Source organism: Pteronotus mesoamericanus, unplaced genomic scaffold, assembly GCF_021234165.1.
Source record: "Pteronotus mesoamericanus isolate MK-2021 breed Mesoamerican mustached bat unplaced genomic scaffold, CSHL_Meso_final scaffold_128, whole genome shotgun sequence".
Lineage (NCBI taxonomy): Eukaryota > Metazoa > Chordata > Mammalia > Chiroptera > Mormoopidae > Pteronotus > Pteronotus mesoamericanus.
In genome coordinates this window covers 152586-173154 of record NW_026555305.1, presented here as the reverse complement: position 1 = coordinate 173154, position 20569 = coordinate 152586, and the positions used below count along the sequence as shown (strand labels likewise).

At 39.4% G+C, this 20569-nt stretch overlaps 1 protein-coding gene across 1 annotated transcript; it reads left to right on the top strand.

Moving 5' to 3' along the window:
• The first annotated feature begins 36 nt into the window (after positions 1–36).
• On the top strand, positions 37–20487 carry LOC129082535 (zinc finger protein 547-like). Its single transcript, XM_054588233.1, has 3 exons — positions 37–151; positions 17604–17799; positions 20398–20487. The coding sequence occupies exons 1-3, from the start codon at positions 118–120 to the stop codon at positions 20459–20461; spliced, it is 294 nt and encodes a 97-aa protein (XP_054444208.1). The 5' UTR covers positions 37–117; the 3' UTR covers positions 20462–20487.
• Positions 20488–20569: the final 82 nt, after the last annotated feature.

The window sequence follows — 20569 nt, the reverse complement described above, 5'->3', positions numbered from 1 at the left end:
GATTTATTCTGTTAATTCTGACAGGTAGTTGTGATCATTGAGGATGTTGCCGTGTACTTCTCCAGGACAGAGTGGCACCTCCTTGGTGAGGCTCAGAGATGCCTGTACCTCGATGCGATGCTGGAGAACTGTACTCTTATATCATCACTGGGTAAGACACTCACTCTCCCAGTTCGCTCTTCTTTGGCTTGCCTTCGACCCCCTTTCTTCAAGGTTGCAATTTGGTTCTATTCTTAGGGTCCTGACCAAACTTATACCCAGGGAGGAATGGAAAGCAGCAGCTGGTCTTTGGCATGTTACAGGAAACTCAGTTCTTTCCAACACAGTAAAGAATTGCAGATTAGCAAAAGTCTACTAGCATGTAAGCAGAATTTATTAATGATACCTTTCCTTGGAAGAGAATGGGTCTTCCCAAGTTGGAGTTGGGGGTGAAAGGCATAGGTTCAGGACAGTTCGAGGCAAGGGCGGCAAAAATCATCAGGTCTTTGTCCTTAGGACTTACGTAGTTGGTGGGTTGGAGGTGAAGGAGTTATATATTGATTGATGGGTAGAGGTGGTACCAGCTTTCCCTGGGGGGACGTGACTACCCAAAAGTCGGTATGTGATCAGGGGTTGTTAGCCTGAATTCTTGTCTTGATCTAGACCTTATTTGGTGATCTTGTTATAAAACAAATACATGCAAGGAGACACTTCGTTAAAGTTGATGTGGTTACCCAAAGTTATTTATGGGCTCTTTCTGTAAGCACTAGGGACTCCCTCATAAAACAGATAGTGACCAGAGACAGGAAATTAACCAAAGTTGTTTTATGAACCTTCTTTGGGCACTGTGAACCCCCTCCCACCTTCCAGGCCTTGGGATGAAAGCAGTTTCAAAGGCCTTCTTTGCAAGATAGTGGAAATAGTACATAGAATTTCAAGGACTGCCCCCGTCCCATCCTAGCATGGTGTTTTTTGTGATATTTGGAACACCTGGCAGTATTATTCGACCAGGCTTAGGACTGCTAAGATACCTGGTGAGACATACCTCCCTCCTCCTCCTTCCTGCCTTTACTATCTATTCTGCCTGACAGGCCCACCTTTAATACTGTTTCCAGGGGCCCTTCTTTTTGCTTCATTGCCCCTAACTTAAATAAACTAACTCACATTTTCAAAAGACAATAAAAACCCTCTCGTCCCTGTGCCCTCTGTCCTCATATGTGGACTGTGGGCACTACTTGCTTCCCCAGTGTTTTAGGTAAATACTGGGCTTGGCAGGGCTGGTTTGCTTTGCTGCCCCCTTCTCTTTCTGCAGTCCCAATGCCTTCTGTACCGAACCCTCATAGGGAAGGATTCGAGGTCAGTAGTGTTGCCAGACGCCTAATGGATTTCTCATTGGTTAATGAAGAAATGCATTTTTTATATTTCTTTTGATCATTTCTACAACTATATATTTTTCTATCCTCACTGGAAAGTATTTTTATTAATTGTTAGAAGAATGAAGGGAGAAGCAGAAACATCAATGTGAAAAAAAAGCATGGATAAGTTTGCCTCCCTAAATGCCTTTTGAAAGGGGGTTCAAATGCGCAATCTATTTGTGCATGGACCAGTGCTCTAACTCAGCCATTGGACCAATGCTGGATAAAATACTATGCATGTAATATTAGTTCTGTTTTCTCAATAGTGTTTTCAAACTTCCATAATTCCTTATTGATTTCAGACGGGATGATCTACCCATTGTCGAAAGGGTGATACTTAAGTTGTCTGTAGTGTTGCATTGCATTTTCTGCCTTCAGATCTCTTGCTGTCTTAATGTACTTAGGTGCTCTGTGGTTGGGTGCATAGTAATTACAATTGTTATCCTCCTGATCTCTTTGGTGTTATTTACATGGGATATTTTTTTACATCTCTGTATTTTCAGTGTTTTTGTGTCCATAAATATTTAGTGAGCCTCTTAGAAGCAGCATATAATGTGTTTTAGGGGGAATTTTTCTTTTTCTTTTTCTTTTCTTTTTTTTTTTTTTTTTTTTGAATACAAGGAAAGCCAGCCAGGCCTCAATTAATTAATTAATTTATTTCTATAAAATTTTTTATTTTTAATATAGTTAACATACATTATTATATTAGTTTCATGATTAGACATTGCATTACTTACTAAGTGATCATCTCAATAATCTTACACCCATCCTAATGTGTCTTGCTGAAGTCCTGTTGGCATTGAATCTGTACAGGGACCTGGGAGGATCTTGAACATGGCTATTCCCACTTCTTTTTCATATTTTGAAGTCAATATGTAGCTCATTTAAAAAAAATACTATGTTTCTCCTTCCCCTTCCATTTTTCTATCTCTCATTTTCTCTCTTTTTCCCCTCCTCTGGGACTCCCATTATGGAAATATAAGTTATCTCTACGGTGATCCAAAATTCACACAGGCTCTTTACATTTTTTGTTACATGAATGTTTTTAAATCACCTGTCTTTGAGGTAATGTACTCATTTCAGTCCTTGTCTGCTTAAGAAACTCTTTTGCATTTTTCATTTTAATCATTGTATTCTTCAACTCCCAAACTTATGTTGTTACATTCTTTCTTACGATTTTTGTCTCTCTGAATCCCATGTTTTTGTTCCCATATTTGTTTGTTCATTATGTTGAGTTCCATGTGTATTCGCTTGTACCACACTGAAGTTTTTAGAAATGATTATTTAAATTATTTTTTGTCAATTTATATGTCTCTGTACTTTGGCTTAATTCACTTTCACATTGTGAAGTTCCTTTTGTGATTTTTTTCTTACTTCCTTTTGTATTAGTGTCTATGTCTAATACTTGATGAAGCAGTTACTTTTTGGGACTTCAGGAACCAATTCTGCTTAGAGCAGTAGTTGATGTGCATATGCATACAAGGGTGCTTGCCAGGTGGTGTGTTTGTTTTGGGCTGATGGGAAGCTTCACTTCCCATTCTTCTTGCTGCCCTATAAGATAGGTCAGTGTAGTGAAGATTGAAGGGGCCCTCAGTGGCCAGGGCTCTGGTTTTCCAAGTATTTAACGATCTCTTTTGGAGTGTTTGGTGGCACAAAGCAGACCACTAGAGTCAATGATAGCACAAGCACAGTGTCTCAGAGAAGTACTTAACCCTTGTGTTTTGAATCTTACCATTTTTGCTAAGCCATTCTTTCGTGCTATTCCTTTGTGTAGCTCTTTTTATTAATCCTGCACTTTGTAGTTCCTTGGATTAACTGATCTCTTAAGCCTCTCCCTGCTTTCTGAAGGGATCTGTTTATTATGGGTAATTATCTAATAATTCTTGAAGTGGCTTGAATATTTGTATTTTTTCTTTTGCCATCTTGCTGTCGTCACTCACAGAGATCGTTTTCTTTTGGTTTTTTGGTGCAGAGCCATTCTGCGACACTGTTGGTTATTCATCTCTTCCACTTTCTCTTTGGAGTTGCATCATCAGTATTCCACATAATTGTTCAGTGAAGAGGGGCGGGGGGCGAGTCCATTCTGTATCACAATAGGGACAGAGTTCAGCCATGACAGATTGGGCTCACAGGGGGTCTGGCACTGGGGTAGAATTTGATTCCAAGGCTTTGTTAAAGCATAATGAGGAACCTGTTCTCTTTAACAGTATTTTGTCACCATTGCCAGTGGCCACACCTTAATCTACTTATCCTTTCCTAGTGTTGGCACATTGCCAGTTTGTTACTGTTAATAGTTTTTATTTCTACTCTTACTTCCTGCCAAGGATAATCTCTGCCTGTCTAACCTCTACACCACAAATATCTCTGAGGAGTCTTTTTGGTGTGCTTTCCCATTTTGAGTAATGCCTGTTGCACCTTGAAGTGTGTGTATTTCCATACAAACCTAGCATAGCATCTGCTCTGCTTTGGTTCATTTTCATAATTTTGCACACATTCACATCATCTACACAACCTTATATCACAGAAACAACTAGTATACCCAGCCTCTCTTACTTGTGTCCATCATGTCCTAGTGTCCTTCAATTAATGAGGTAGCCAGTATTACTTACCTGAGGGGCTGCTTCACTCTCTATCTCATTTGTCTTGGAAATCATCACATAAATCATGTCAGATGTTACAGATGCAAATTTGTGATGAGAAAACCCTCTCCCTGTAGTTCAGTATATACTTCACTAGCATTTGTTTTTCTTCAGGTTGCTGCTGTGGACCAGAGGATGTGGTGGCACCCACTGAACAGAATATCTCTATAAGAGTCCCGAAGGCTAAGAATCGTATGTTAGCACCATCTTTCCAGAACAGCCACCCCTGTGAGATTTGTGGGCCTGCCTTCAAAAACAGTTTCCTCTTCGTTGACCAGCAGGAAACACAACAGAGGCTGACAGTGCTAAGCTGTGAGGCATGTGCAAAACCATTTTATTTCAGTGCACAGTCACTAGCACCAGGAGCAGGACACAACACAGAATTTTTTCATCAGCAGTGTGGACAGGGTCTCATTTGCAAAGAGCTGCCATTTCCATGTGTCATGGAATCCTTGTACCTCCAGTCAGGTTGGAAAACGCTTCCTCTTCAGCTTCAGGCATTGTGAGCAACTGGCTGCTCACACCATGTACAAGGGAAACAAAATCTCTAAGTCTGTAATGACTTTTCAAAGAACAAAATATTACACTGCAAGAGAATGCAAAAAGCCATTGGCTGTGATGAGTCACTTGTTGAGGACCAGGGATTCCTTACAGGAAGACAATATTTATTTCTTGTGAATGTGGAAAATCTTTTTCCAGTGGCTTGTCCCTCCATTATCATCTGAGAGTTCACACTGGAGAAAGGCTTTAAAAGTGTAGTGAATGCAAAAATCTTTTACTGATAGCTATGACCTTTGTAAACATTGCAGAGTTCACACTGGATAAAGGCCTTATTTGTGCACTGAATGTGGGAAGTCTTTTATGAGAAAAGATCATTTTAATTCTCATCAGAGACTTCACACTGGAGAAAGGCTTTATGAGTGTAGAGACTGTGGGCATTCTTACCTATTCCTCTACTGTATGTATTCATCAGAAAGTTCATACAGGAGAAAGGCCTTTGAGTGCAGTGAATGTGGAGAATCTTTTACCCGTAGCTCTGCCCTCCATTTTCATCATAGAGTTCACACTAGAGGAGGACCTTATGAGTACGATGAGTGTAGGAAATCTTACGCCTGGATCCCTGTCCTTCATTGTATTCACAGTGGTCACATTGGATAAAGGCCTTAAGAGTTTACTCAACATGGGAAAGCCTTTACCTGTGGCAGTCACCTCCATTACCATCAAAGAGTTCACACCAAAGAAACACCTATGATTCTGGTGAACATGGGAAGTCTTTTTTCTGTAGCTTTAACCTTCATTATTATCAGAGACTACACACAGGAGAAAATTTTTATGGTTGCAAGGAATGTGAAAAATTTCATTTAATCAGTAACCTTCATTATCCTAAGAGACTTCACACTGGAGGGATGCATTGTGCCTGCAATGAATATGGGAAATGTTTTTCTTGTATCAGTGATTTCCACTATTATGATAGTTTATACTGTAGAAAACTGCAATTTGACTTCTGCAAATATGGGATATCTTTTAACTGTAGCCATTCCTTTTGTTGTTGTTGGAGAGTTCACAATGTCTAAGTTCTTATAACTTAAAGTCTGAGAAATTTCTGTCCATTGCCTTTCTTATTTTTTGACAAGTCATACAGGAAAAAGCTTTTATATATATACATGCATTGTGGGAAATGTTTTTTTCTAGCACTAACCTCCATTATATTGAGTTTTACTCAGTAAAGACCTAGTGAGTACAGTGAATGTGGGAAATTCTTTTCTGATCTTTTCTTTTTTTATATCATCAGGAGTTTATGCAGGAGATAGGCCTTACAGGGGCATCAAATGTGGGAAATCTTTTACCTCATAGTCACAGCTGCCTTAAACATAGTTCGCACTGGTTAAAGGCTTCAAGTATGAAGTGAACATGGGAAATATTTAGCTATAAGTCTGTACCCTTTTGACTTCGGAGAGTTCTCACTATGTAAATGGTTAGATTTTAGGAACTATATTGTAATCTTGCAGTGTAATGAAACTGTTGAAAACATTCTGAGGAAACGTCTGAGTTAAATTTTATATGTTCACATGTCACAGGAGGTTAATGTTTAAATTTTGAAGATTCTAACAAATATGATCAAAACTGATTATGCCTTGAGTCTGTGAGGATTGCATTTCTCTACTCTTTAACAAAATCTTGATTTGTTTAATTTTTATAATTTTACCACTTTTTGTGTGTTTGTCATATTCTCTCTGTTCTTTTGGTTGCATTTCCCTAAGGCTTTATGATGAGAATTTTTATAGGAGTGTATGTACTAGTGATATGTTTTTACAAAATGTGTGCCCACATAATTTACCTATTCTTTTATTAATTTGGGCTACTTTCCTTTACAAATAGACAGTGAAAGACTGAAGATCTATGTTGTAATGTCACCTATTTTCACACCTTGAATAACGTAATTTTAATTTTATGGAATTTTTTTTGGAATACTTGTTCTTAATAGTAGGAAACATAGCCAAATTGTTTGGATTTAACTAGCTGCACACAGTGTGCTGTAAGTACATATACACTTCAAAGACTAATCTGCATTATTAACACACTTCACCACTGTTGTAAATTCAAACATTTAGTAATATAATAAAAAGCCTTGCTTTTTAGTTTTCACCCATTTTTATGGCCTGTCATCTGGGGTTTGCTGACCTCTGCAGGACCTGAAAGTGTGCAAGGTGATATGAGTATAAACAGGTATTTGTTGAGCCTCATAGCCTCCCAGAATTCCAAAGAAGAGATCAGTGATTAGACTCCTCCTACCCTGGGCCATGCCACCTGGCTTTAAATCTTAGATTATTGACCATAGTTATGATTACAGAAAAGTGGTGCATTGTGCTATGGCCTCAGTATTTTCTTGTGTACAATAGGGATTAAAAGGAACCTTGCCCTGGCTGGAATGGCACAGTGGGTTGAGTCTTGTCACAGACCAAAAGGCTGCAGGTTCAGTTCCTGGTCAGGGTATGCGTGGAACAGGTCCCCAGTTAGGGGAGTGCTAAAGCCAAAGAATTGATGTTTCTCTTGCACATTGATTTTTCTCTCCTTTTTCTCCCTCCCTTACCCCCTCTAAAAATAAGTGAATAAAATGCTTTTTAAAAAGAGTAGACTTCATCCGTGAAAGGACAAAATGGCTGTGACTGTTTGGAAGATAGTCTTGATTCTCCACAGGCACTTGTCACTTACTGTGGGGATGTCATCAAAGGCTTTATCATAGTATTTCAGGGCCACACATCACTGGGTGTCCAGTGGCTTCTACACTTACAAGTAGAGCATTTTCATTAACTGAGGAACATCCATTTCTGTATGCTCACAATTCTTATGAACTTCAGAGTCTTGTGGACTTTGTTAAATTCAGGTCCATACATGTTTTACTTCAAAATGATTCTGAAATTTATTCCACATGCATGTATGTTCACTCTACTTGGTGCTCTTAGGCAGTGTCTGCAGGTTCAGCTGTGTCCTGTTCCTTGCTTATTTCACTCGGCAGAGGGTCTGCTGTGAAAATGTCATCTGATTTTGCTGGTAGGCATTCTGTATGCACACTGTCCACCAGTTGGACACAGTTTCATTCTTCTTGTGAACAGAAACATACTTTACACCACCGAACTGAGAGGGGTAGTAATGCGTGTCCCTTGTATTTTGGTACATGGCATGTGTTCAGTCTGAAAATTTTATCAGCTGGGATCTCCTTTGCTGAAGGGCTGGTAGGGCATATCCTGAAAGTGCTTGGGAATCCCATAGGGAGCCCACCCTGCTTGAAGGGTTGTGTTGGATCAAGGGTGTCATAAACTTTGCAATCTCTGTAACCTGTATATGCCTCAGCTGGTCTGGATGGTGAAAGGTGAGTTGACACAGAGGCCTCAACACCTACTGCAATCTGAGAGAGGAAAAAAGCCTTTTAAATTTTTGAATAGGAAAAAGTTCTTCCAAATTACTATGGATTTTAAACTTTTATTTCATGTATGCATACTCGTTTTAAATTTGTGTTGATTTTATAGAGAGGAAGTGAGAGAGAGAGAGCGAGATATTTATTTGTTCCATTTATTTACACATTTAATGTTTTTTTCTTATATGTGCCCTGACCGGGAATCAAACCTATGACCTTGGTGTGTTGGATCGATGCTCTGATGATCTGAGCTGCCTGTCCAAGTCAGGGTATAATTTTTTGTTTATTATATTTCATGTCATGATGTAAAAGATTTCCCAGCTAAACATAGGTCAACTTTCATTATGCATATGTACTACTTTATTTAAATACAAGTCCTGAATATGTTTCTAACATTATTGCTTTGACAATGCCATACTTACTATCTCAGCTAGAAATCTTTCACTATGTAACTCACAAGTTGTATTTCATTATGACAACTACAGTCCCAATTTCACACTGACAAAAATACCTATAACGTCAAAATTCAGTTCTCAGTTTTCCAACCAGTAATTTTTCCTAGTTAATATTTAAGTTACAAATAAATTGGCTTCAGTCAAGATCAGCTCATCTGGCCAGTGGTTCTAGAGCACTGGGTCGAGGCGGAGTTGAAGGAGGGAGAAGGCAGGAGAGTCCTGATGGGCTTCTGAGCAGCAGGGAGGTGCCCGGCCAGGACCAGAACCAAGGTATCGGGGCGCCCCCTCCTTCCTCACCAATCCCGCCCCGCCCGCCCACAGAGTCCTGTGGCAGCAGCATCGCTGAGGGGCTTGGTTGAGGTGAGTGTGCACCCTTGGGGACCTCCCTCCTCAGCCCACGGAGCCCTGCAGCCCAGGCCTGGGCAGAACATCAACAGCGAGGCGGTCGCGAGGTTCTGCGAAAGGGAGACTTGCAGGGGCGCCTGAGGCAGCAGGACCCGGGCACCTGAGGTCCTTCTTGTGTCTGCATTAAATTCTGAATCGGAGTCGCATCTTGACTGGGACCCAGAAGGGTTGTCCAGTCTGAACAGGGGGCAGGTTGAATGTGCGGCGAAGTTTTGTGGAGACTACGATTGCGGCGTCTCAGACAGACTGTTCCGGATTTATTTGCGCTAATTCCAACGGGTGTCGTGACCTTTGAGGATGTGCTGTATATTTTTCCACGGCACAGTGGCGCCTCCTTGATGAGGCTCAGAGACGCCTGTACGTCCACGTGATGCTGGAGAACTTTGCTCTTGCATCCACACTGGGTAAGACCCTCCCTCCCTCCCCGTACCCCCCATGACCGTGGCGAGGGTTTGCTTTTCCTGCCTGCCCTCTGTTCTCGAGGGTGAGCTCTGTCCTCACAGTGGACTGTGGGCCCTGCTTGCTTAGCCAGTGTTGTGGGCAGATCCTGGACTTGGCAGGGCTGGTTTGTTTGCTTTGCCCTCTTTTCTTCCTGTAGCCCCAATACCTGCAAGACCACCAACACAAATCCTTTTTAAAGAGAGAGAGATACATTGATTTGCTGTTCCACTTACTTATGCATTTAGCGATTTATTCTGTGTGTCCTGACCGGTGATTAAACCCTCAATCTTGGGGATTAGAATGTCACTAACGAACTGAGCTACGCAGGCAGGGTACCCTGTATATTTTATGAATTAATTTCTTACCTGACTTAGGTACATGTCCTTTTGCACTTTGCTCTTTTGTACTTAGCAGATATTGTGTCTTTTTACAAATTCAATATTTTAGGAAACAATTTCGTCAGCAAATCAACTGCCCATTTTAATAGGAGGCTGAGATGCTGGTTAGCAATTTTCAGCAATGAAGATTTTTAATTATGAGATTTTTTTCTTTTTTGACAACGCTATTGCGTTAACAGACTGCAGTGTACTGTAAATATAACTTTTTTATTCACTTGGGAATCAAAAAATTTGTGTAACATTTTTTCAGTATTGCAATATTTGCTTTATTGTGATGCTCTGAACTGAATCAAAAATATTTCCAGAGAATACCTTTACATGGTTTCTAAGTATTTTCTCCCACCCTGTAGATGTGCTTTTCGTTTTGTTAATTGCTGTTGCTGTTCTGTGCAGAAGGTTACTCATTTGTTGTAGTATAGGTTGTTTATTTTTGCTTTTTTGCCTGGTTGTTAGTGTCACATCCAGTAACACCCAGTAAATTACTGCCAATACAAAGCTCTGAAGCCTTTTCTCTAGGTTGTCTTGAAGGAGTTTTAAGGTTTTAGGACGGAGATTTAATTTTCTAATCATTTGAGACCTCATTTTAATTAGTGGAGTCCAGTTTTGTTGTTTTACATGTTAATATCCAATTATCCCAGCACCATCCATTGAAGAAACTCTTTTCCCTCATATGTTTCTTTCGGTTTTTGTCAAAGATTAATGAAATGGATGTGCCTTGGTTTATTTTTTGGTTATCTATTCTGTCCTATTGGTCTGTCTCTGTTTATGCCTATAACAACACACTGTTCGGTTGCTTGGGCTTTGTAAAACCCTGAAATCAGGAAGTGTGATGCCTCTATATCTGTTTTTGCTCTAGATCGCTTTGTTATTCCAAGTCTTCTGAGATTTCCTATTTCCTACGTTTCAGGATTCCTTTTTTTAAAAAATTTGTTTAAAATACTATAGAAATTGTGGTTGGGATTGCATTTAATCTGTACATTGCTTTCAGGAGTATAACATTTTAAGAATATTAAATCTTGAAATCCAAGAACACGAGATGTCTTTTCATTTATTTGTGTTTTCTTCCACCTCTTCCATCACTGACTTGTAGTGTTCAAAGTACAGACCTTTTACCTGAATGGTTGAATTTATATTCTTGAGTCTTTTGATGGTTTTGATGCTGTTGTAAATTTGTTTACTTTCCTACTATCCCATTCAAAGATTTTATTGTTAGTGTACAAATATCGAACTGATGTTTCTATGTTCATTCTGCATCCTATATCTTTATTTATTTATTAATTTCAGAAATTTATAGCAGAATGTTGACAATTTTTTGTATGTTGTGTCATGTCATCTGCAAATATCTCCTGTTGCTTTGTGGTTCCTCGTGTCAGGTGTAATTTCTAGAAAAGAGCTCTTTTTTATGATACTCTTTTTTTGTTTGTTTCTTGTCCTTATTTCATTTATGTCTTTTCTAATATTTATTATTTTTTTAATTTTAGATTTTATTTATTTATTTTTAGACAGAGGGAAAGGGAGGGAGCAAGAGAGGGAGACAAACATCAATGTGTGGTTGCACTCATGCAGCCCTTACTGGGGACCTGGCCCACATGTGTCCTGACTGGGAACCCAGGCATGTGTCCTGACTGGGAATCCAACGTGTGACCCTCTGCTTTGCAGGCTGGCACTCAAGCCACTGAGCCATACCATCCAGGGCAATTGTTTTTTCTTCTGCTAACTTTGGGTTTAGTGTCGTCTTGTTTTTCCGGTTCCTGAGATGCAAATAGAGGCTGTTTGTTTGAGATCTTTTGTCTTTCTGTAAGCATTTATCACTATGAACTTTGCTGTTAGAATTGCATTTTTTCAAGGAACATGTATGAATGACCCATGGACATAGACAACAGGATGTGGAATGACCCTGTGAGCAGGGGTGGCCTTGGCAGAAGAGAGCAAAAGGGGAAAAATTGGGACAATTGTGATAAAATGATAGTAAAATATTTAATTAAAAAATTTTCTTTTTCTGCTCCACATACATAAGCTTTGGTTGTGTTTTTATCACCTTTTGCCCCTAGATGTTTTTTGAGTTCTCTCTCATTTTTTTCTTTGATTCTCTGGTTTTTCAGCAGTGCTGTGTTTAATTTCATCATATTTGTGGATACTCTAGTTTAAATTGATTTTTAAAACTAAAATCAATTTCTAGTTTTATATTATTACAATCAGATAAGACACTTGACATAATTTCTGCTGAAAGTTTGAGACTGTATTTTGACCTGCACATGACCTACATAGAGATTATTTCCTGTGTCCTTGCTAGGAATGCGTCTTCTGTGTTTAGATGGAATGTTCTGTATATATTTATTACATTCTAAGGTGTAGTCAAACTTCAGGGTTTCCTTAGGCCTTTCAGAAGTGATGATCTAGTTATTGTTGAAAGCAGAATATTAAAGTTCCCTAATAATGTTAGACTAATACTGAGATTCTTTTTTTGCCTTCAGTTCTGATATTTGCTTAATATAGTTACTGATGCTCTTGGGTGCTTAATACTTAACATTGTTGTCCTCTTGATGAATTGACTCCTTTATCATTCTAAGATGACCCCTGTTTGAGGTTGTGTATTTTGTCTGATAGAATTTTAGCTACTCCTGCACTCTTCTGGATTTATTTCCAAGCAACAAATTTTCCCTATTTTTATTTTTAGGCTACTTGTGTCCATAAAGATTTAGGGAATCTCTTGTAGGTGGCACATAATGTGTGTTCTGTTTTTGTTTTATCTCGTCATCCACTCTATGTCTTCTGATTGAAGAATTTGTCAAAGAACCTCCTACTGTCACTTCACTGGTTTCTAACTTTTTTGGTAGTTGTTTTGTTTGTATTTTTGTCTCACTGTCTTCCTTTCTGATTTCATCATTCTCTACAGTGCTATGCTTAAATTCTTTTCTTTTTTGTTTGTCTATTACATTAGTATTTGCTTGTGGTTTCCAAGAGACTGACATAATACAACAGATTCACTCAACACTTTTATCCTGATGGCAGCTTCAGCTGCATACAAAAATTCTACCCTTTGACTCTACCACACTGATGGGGGCTCAAATGTTGGAAAAATTTTAGTTTCAGGTAATAGCTGATAAGCTTTTATCAGTGTACGTAAAGAGCTCTTGTTTCAGGAATTTAAGGTATGATGCACCTTGGCTCCAGGAGGCCATAAGCAGTTCCACCTTTGTGCCTCAGGAAGTCTCTAGCAATCAAGATGGTATCTGAGCCATTGTACCCCAGAGTGAGATGACCACCGCCCCAGTCAGGAATGCTGCAGTTTTTTAAATCCAATTAACTTTTCCTTGAATTTCAACCCCCTTACAATTTGTTCTCCTTATTAAAAGGGCCATTTTGAAATGCAATTTAAGACGGTCTGTTAGGGTACAAACTTGCAGTGTTAGGGTACAAACTTGCAGTCTTCTCAGGTCGCTGGCCATCTGAATAAAGCACTCATAAAGATTCAGTCCATGTCTCTACTTATTGGGTCTGGTAGGTGACAGGCGGCATGAACACTGGCTTTTCCGGTTACAACACTCCCCTTTATATGTTTTTGATGTCATAATTCACATCTTTTATATATGTATACCTATTAAGGTACACGTTCTGCCCTAGCTGGTATGGCTCAGTGGGTTGAGCTCCAGCCTGTGAACCAAGGGGTCGCCAGTTCAATTCCCACTCAGGGCACATGCCTGGGTTGCAGGCCGAGTCCCCAGTAGGGGGCACGTGAGATGCAATCACACATTGATGTTTCTCCTGCTCTCTTTCTCCCTTCCCTTCTCTAAAAATAAATTTTTTTAAAGGTACACATTATTAGCTTTATTGTTTTCACTAGTGTTAATTTTTTAAATTATATTTTATTGATTATGATATTATGGTTGTCCTGATTTTGCCCCCTTTGCCCCCCTCCACCCAGCACCCTCCACTTCCTCAGGCAACCCCTCCAACCTTGTTCATATCCACAGGACATGCATAGTTTTTTGGCTACTCCCTTTCTTATACTGTATTTTACAAACCCCATGGCTATTTTTTAACTACCTCTTTGTACTTTTTAATCCCCTACCCTCTCATCCAGTTTCCCACATCCCCCTCATCTCTTTATCTTTAACCTTTGGCATTTTAATTATGATGTGTCTTAAGGTGGGCTTTTTGCTCTCCATCTTGTTCGGGACTCTATGCTTCCTGGACTTGCATGTCTATTTCCTTCACCAAATTAGAGAAGTTTTATTTCATTATTTTTTTTAACACATTTACAATTGCTTGCTCTTCCTCATCTCTTTCTGGCAAACCTATGATGTGAATGTTGGACCTCTTGAAGTTGTGCCAGGGACTGCTTATACTATCTTTTTTTTTTTCTTGGATTCTTTTTTCTTGTTCTGACTGGTGGTGGGTGCTTTCTTATGTTCTATATCATTGATTTGCTTCTCAGCCTCATCCATTCTGTTGTTTCCCTGTAAATTGTTCTTAATTTTAATTAGTGTATCCTTCATTTCTGACTGGATCTCTTTTTATGCTGTTGAGGTCCTCACTAAGTTCCTTGAGCATCCTTATAACTAGTGTTTTGAACTCTGCATCTGATAGATTGCTTATCTCCATTTTGTCTAGCTCTTTTTCTGGAGTTTGGATCTGTTCTCTCATTTAGGCCTTGTTTCTTTGTTTCCTCACTTTGGCAGCCTCCCAGTGTTTGTTTTTATGTATTAGGTAGAGCTGCTTTGATTCCTTGTCTTGGTAGCATGGCCTAATGTAGTTGGTGTCCAATCGGGTCCAGTGGCACAGTCTCCCCTATCACCCAAGCTGTGTACTTGAGGTGTGCCCTTCATGTGGGCTGAGTACATCTTCCTCTTGTAGTTTAGCCTTGGTTGCTGTTGGCAGATCAATAGGAGGTATTTACCCAGGCCAGTCAGAGGCAAGGATTGGCTGTGACCACTTACCACCAATCTCTGCCCTCCGTGGAGGATCAGCTATGCAAGGGCAGGGTGGTGGTGCTCTGACGTAGTCTGTAGCTGTCTACTGGGTGCCCTGTCCCTGGTGTTTCCCAGGTGGTACAAGCCAAGGTCAACTCACAAGCTGTCTTTTTCCCTCAGCCACCCTGCCTGAGTTATAATGCAGTCTGAGATGGCTGCTACTTGTGTTGGGCTTGGAGATTTCCAGGGGAAACCAAGCTTTGAATCCTGGCTGCCAGTTCTGGGCCTGGGGCTCACTGAAACCAACTGCTACTTGTTTGAGAGGATTTAGGAAGTTGTGAAGCGTAAGCCAAGACCAGCCATTCATATAATAAAGCATCTGGGGTGGGCTCATTAAGTGGGGTGGGGCAGAGTCTCTGCTTGGGAGATCTCTAAGCTAGGTCAAACAGTGTTAGCCAGTTGATGGAATCTTTGGTATGGCACCAGTCTACGGCTGTGTCATGGGAGGGCTTAGGAAAAGGACAACAGCACCTGCTCACCTTGACGCCAAACACCTTAGCCTCCCCCTGCACACCACTGGTGCCCCTCAAGCCACCACCCTGGCACGGAGTCCAGAGGGAGTGATTCTGAGTAGGTCAGTCCATGTGTCGGTTCTTTAAGAGGAACTGCTTGGGGTTCCAGAAGTTTCGTCCACCAACCCAACCCTCATGGGTTTTTATAGCCAGAAATTGTAGGGACTTATCTTCCTGGAACCTGAATCATGGGCTGCGGCCCTGGTGTGGAACTGTGACTCGGTCCCAATATATCCCTCCCAAATTTTTATCCACTACATGTGGGTTTGGGCCCAGCCTGTTCCTCATTTGCGTCCCTCCTACCAGTCCGGATGGATGTGGTGTATTTAATTCTGTTGTTGTCAGACTTCCATTCAGCTCAATTTCTGTTGGTTCTGAGTGATATTTGTTTTATATTTTAGTTGTAATTTGATTGTGGTGTGGGAGCAGGTGAGCCTTGTCTGCCTATGCTGCCGTCTTCACTGGAGGTCTGATGACTAGTGTTTCTTTTTAACCTTTAGAATAGTGTTTAGTAATGTACATTCCATCAATGGAATGTTGAAATATTGTGAATTTGATTCCACTCTCAGATTGGCAGTGAGTTTTACACTTTTTTTATTGTATTCATTTTTTTGTTAAGTATTCTTTCATATCAACTTGAAGAACTTCCTTTGGCTTTTCTAATGAGTCAGGCTGAGGGGCAGTGACCTTCCTTAGCTTTTGTTTTCCTGGGAATGTCTTTCTTCTTTCTGAAGGACAGGTTTTCTGGATGAATGATGTTGGTTTTCAGATTTTTTTTTTTTTTTTTTTAGTGTTTTCAATATATAATTTGATTTTCTTCTAGCCTTCAAGGTTTTTCCACTGAGGTTTACTTCTATGGGTGTATGGGTGTGTTCTTTCTGTGAGAACTGATCCTATTCTCTTTATGCTTTCAAAATTTTCTTTGCTTTGCATTTTTGACGCTTTATTGTAATGTGTCTTGGTGAAGTCCTGCTTTCATTGAATCTGTACAGGGACCTGTGAGAAACCATAAAGTTGATTGTTGCCCCCCTTTTTTCTTCAGATTTGGGAAGTCAGTCTTCAGATTATTTTTTTACATAAACTTTCTAACCATTTTTCTCACATTTTTCTTTCTACCTTTTGGGGGCTCCTATGCTTCCTGACTGGGAATCCAATTGGTGATCTTCCAGTTTGTAGGATGATGCCCAGAGCACCTGGCCACACACCTTGGTGCTAGGACTGTTTTTATTTGTGGATCACAGTCTACTTCTTCTTGGGAAGGAGATAAATTCTCATATCTCCTATTCTGGTATTTTTTCGAAGTCAACTCACAGAGATCATTTCACTGGATTCTGTTTGTACTGTCTTGTTCTATCATAGTTCTTGCCATCTATGTCTTTAGTTTCTCTCTTAGGACTTTTTTTTTTTTTTAATCCAAATCTCATGAAATGGCTCAACTGAGAGTTAAGAGGACTAGTCATTTTGGTATCACAGGAAGGACATGACTAGATCCATGGCTGGGTGGGCTCAGAGGGCGTTTTCACTTGGTGAATGGCAACTGCTGAAGACTTGACACCAGGTCTTTGTCAAGGTCATAATTAGAAACTCATTTATTTAATAGTGTTTGTTACCATTGTCTATCCCACACCTTAATCTACTTGTCCTTGCTTATTATTGACACTTTTCCAACTTTTCGGTTCTGACAGTTATCATTTCTCCTAGGATTCCCAGTCCAAAAATAATCTCCATTTTTCTAAACCCTTCATCTCAAGCATTTCTCTCACACTTTTCTCCTAACTTGTCTCCAACCTTGATCCATGCCTACAGATCCTCATAATGTGCCCATATTCTTTTTTTTAACATTATTTTTTAATGCTCACCTGAGAATATGTTTATTGATTTTAGAATGAGAAAGGAAGAATGAGAGATATGAGAGAGAAACATCAATTGGTTGCCCTCTCAACACCCCAGCTGGGGTCAGGGTTCGAACTTGGAACCTAGGTATGTGTCCTGACCAGGAATGGAATCCACAACCTTTTGCTCTACATGATGGTGCTCCAGACAACTCAGTCACATCAGACAGGGCTCTTGTTTTCTTATACTGACTTTGAACATTATGTGCTTCTGTGCAATTGATTTTTATGTGTTTGGGCACATTCAGATTTTTCTACATAGACTCTCACCACCTGAAGTAAAAGGTCCTACTTTTTTCAAGAAGAGGTCCTACAGGAAACCATTTGTGGAGGAACAACTAGTAGGCCTTGGCTCTCTTCTTTGTTTCCCATTCTATGCTTGTGTCTTTTTTGGTGAGGTCTCCACCATTTACTGACTTTTGGGACCCGATACTAAGTAACACATTTTTCCTGAGAGTCTGGCTGTCTTGAAAATCATCCCATGGAATAATGGCTAACAGTGCAAGATGGACATTTGTGATGGGAATATTTTTTTCCTATTGTCAATATAACATCTTCCTGCGTTTCCTTTTGTTCAGGTTGCTGCTGTGGAGTAGCAGATGTGGAGGCACCCACTGAACAGAACCTTTCTGTACAAGTGTCACAGGCAAAGGATTCTAAGACACCTTTGTCTTCCCAGGAAAGCCAGCCCTGTGAGAGCTGTGGACCGATATTCAGAGGCATTTTCCTCTTGGTTGACTGGCAGGTAACACAATATAGCCAGAACCTTCTCAGGTGTGGTACACATGCAAAATCATTTAATTTCAGAGTGAAGCTGCACCAGGAGCAGCAGATGAAAGAGAATCCTTCCATATGATGTGTAGACAGGGCCTCACTTGTGGGGGGCTGCAATATCAATGTGTCCCAAAAGCTTTTTACCTGCAGGAAGCTTGGGCAGAATGTTTTTACCAGCTCAGAACATATCCAACAATAAATAGACTGTTCACACCAGGGAAAGAGCAAATGAAATATTGCCATCTGGGGTGGGTTTTCAAAGGAGAAAACGTTATCACACAAGGAAAGAATGTAAGAAACCCTCACAGATTAATTTCAAAACAAGGTAGGGGTGACAACTTCAATTGCATCTAGGATCGGCAGACTTGTTTTCTCTGTCAGGATCATGCACTGCTTTTCAAGAGAATCGCTCAGGAAGTCTTACAAGGAAGGCTGTGTCCTAATGTATACAGTACAATTGGTGTTGGTCACTGGTCGTAGGACCATCAGAGTATGGAAAAGCATGATTGCTACACAATTGCTGGCCTAATAGAGATTGGAGGAAATTGCAGCCAACTAGGTGAAATGTGCCTCTTCTAAATGTGTGTCCAGGAATGTTTTTGAGAAAAAGACTGCCGGATCAGTGTGTTCACAAATCTGAGGATCTCCAGGCAAGTTTATTTTTATGGCCAAAGTCATTGTCATTGAAAATCATCAGAAGACTTTGCAGATTTCTTTGCCTTCTCAGATGTTTATCTGAAGATTATTGATGTCCAGGCAGGAAATCAGTGTTACAAAAAAGTGTTATCTATTGGCCATGACTGTGATTCTTTTGACCTAGTCAACATTCCTGTTAAGTGAAAGATGTTCATTGTTTGCCATAGTGTCACTGAGAGGTACTACCCCCACAGTGCAGGTGAACGTGGATTGAATAGTTTCCAAACCTATTTTTAAAAACTGTTAGGCTTATAGATATTTTATGTTGAGCCATTTATTAAAAAGGTTTTAAATAGTGAACAATATATTTCATGTATAGAATTTGAAGAGTCTTGACTGAGGCATGATTTCACTGTTTTTATCACATGACATTTTTTATGGAATTTTCTCAGATATGGTTTATCTCAACCTACTAAGAATATGACATATATCTGGGAATATTGGTTATATACCAATTTTATATTTGCTGCCAGAAGCGGTATGATGTAGGCATCCATGTTTGTGTGGTGAATTGTATCAAAAAATTAGGTCAGAGTACAGAAAGGTATTCCTGTTGATTAATGGAGTTATACAATGAGAATTACCTATATTGGTAGACAAGAAAAGGCTCTATTAAGGCTGAGAAGAGGTAAGACCCAATGTGTGGCCAATAAAGGACACTGACTTCTAAGAAGGAGAGATTTAACCTGAGCCATGACTCTGCTGGAAACCTGGCTACCATGAAATTGTTGTTTCTACAAGTAGTGTGAGTCCTTTTAATTCACGAGAACTTAGAAACAACTCTTAGGTGACAAAGATAGCAAGTTGTTAGCAGAAAAAACAAAATAGAGTTGAAGAAAAGACGCGGCATCATGTTTTACTTCTTCAACAATCATTTAGTAATTATTATACTTAATCTGATTCAGAAGCTCTTCTATTTCTGTTTTACATATCAATGAATAAATAAATGTGTTTGCAACCTGGCTTTTTCAAAGCCTTAATTGAAGGCTAGCCAAGAAGTAAAAAAAAAAATACATATATATATATATAAATATTTTTTATCTTACTATAAACTTTAAGGTGATAGGTACTGTCGAAACATGAAAAAAGCAGCACACCAAAATGACAAGTACGCGGATCCTGAGTATTTTAAGAGCTCTCATTGAAAACAGGGAGAAGGATGTGATTAGATCAGGGTGCTGTTCCAAGGACTATAAAAATATAGTACAATTTTCCCATGTTTGGACTTGGCTGGAGTGTCCAACCATTTCTATGACCATTATGCCAGTTGCATGGTGCTGGAAATACTGTTTTTGTTTTTTTTTCTGAAAAGTGATTTTTAAATAATACCTGATAAGTTTTTAGATTTTTTTCACCTCTCTTATGTTACTTAGTTTTAATGTTTTTCACGTTCTGGTTTATATTTTAATGTGATATTTGCTCCAAACTTTTAAGTGACGGGCTTTTTACAGTATTATTGATGTTCGATAGTATTGCACATATATATGCCCATATTTTTGTTAATTCTAACATTTTATGTGCTTTTTAAGTTTCTGAGGCATATATAGATTGACTATGAATATGTGATTTGTTTAAATATAATTTATAAATAGGTTCATCTTATTCCATTAGGAATGTGAGAAACATGTCACTTCTGCTCTTAAATATGCATGCACAGTAGATCTCATGATAATTGCAATTATCATTTTGAAATTAAAATAACACGAATGTATCAGAATTCAATTCTCACTTTTCAAAAAATTATTTTTCTTAATGTTTATAACTAAACACCTGACTTCCATTTAAGTTTATATTTTGTACCTTAGACCTTTTTTATATCAAACGTTTGAGTTACATTCTTGTGTTATCTCTGTCATGTATGTGATGCTGTGAATAGGCCATTTCTCTGATAAAATTTTCCAGACCCTGTGATGCTGCAGAATCTCCTTTTATTACTATGACTGGCTGTGTGGAGTCGCAGCGATAATGCACGTTCATCATCCTGCACACGAGACCCGTCACCAGAAACAGAGGACATCTTTCTTTTATCATTTTCGAGATCTCTTTTGGACCAGGATAGGTATCTCCTAGTAGT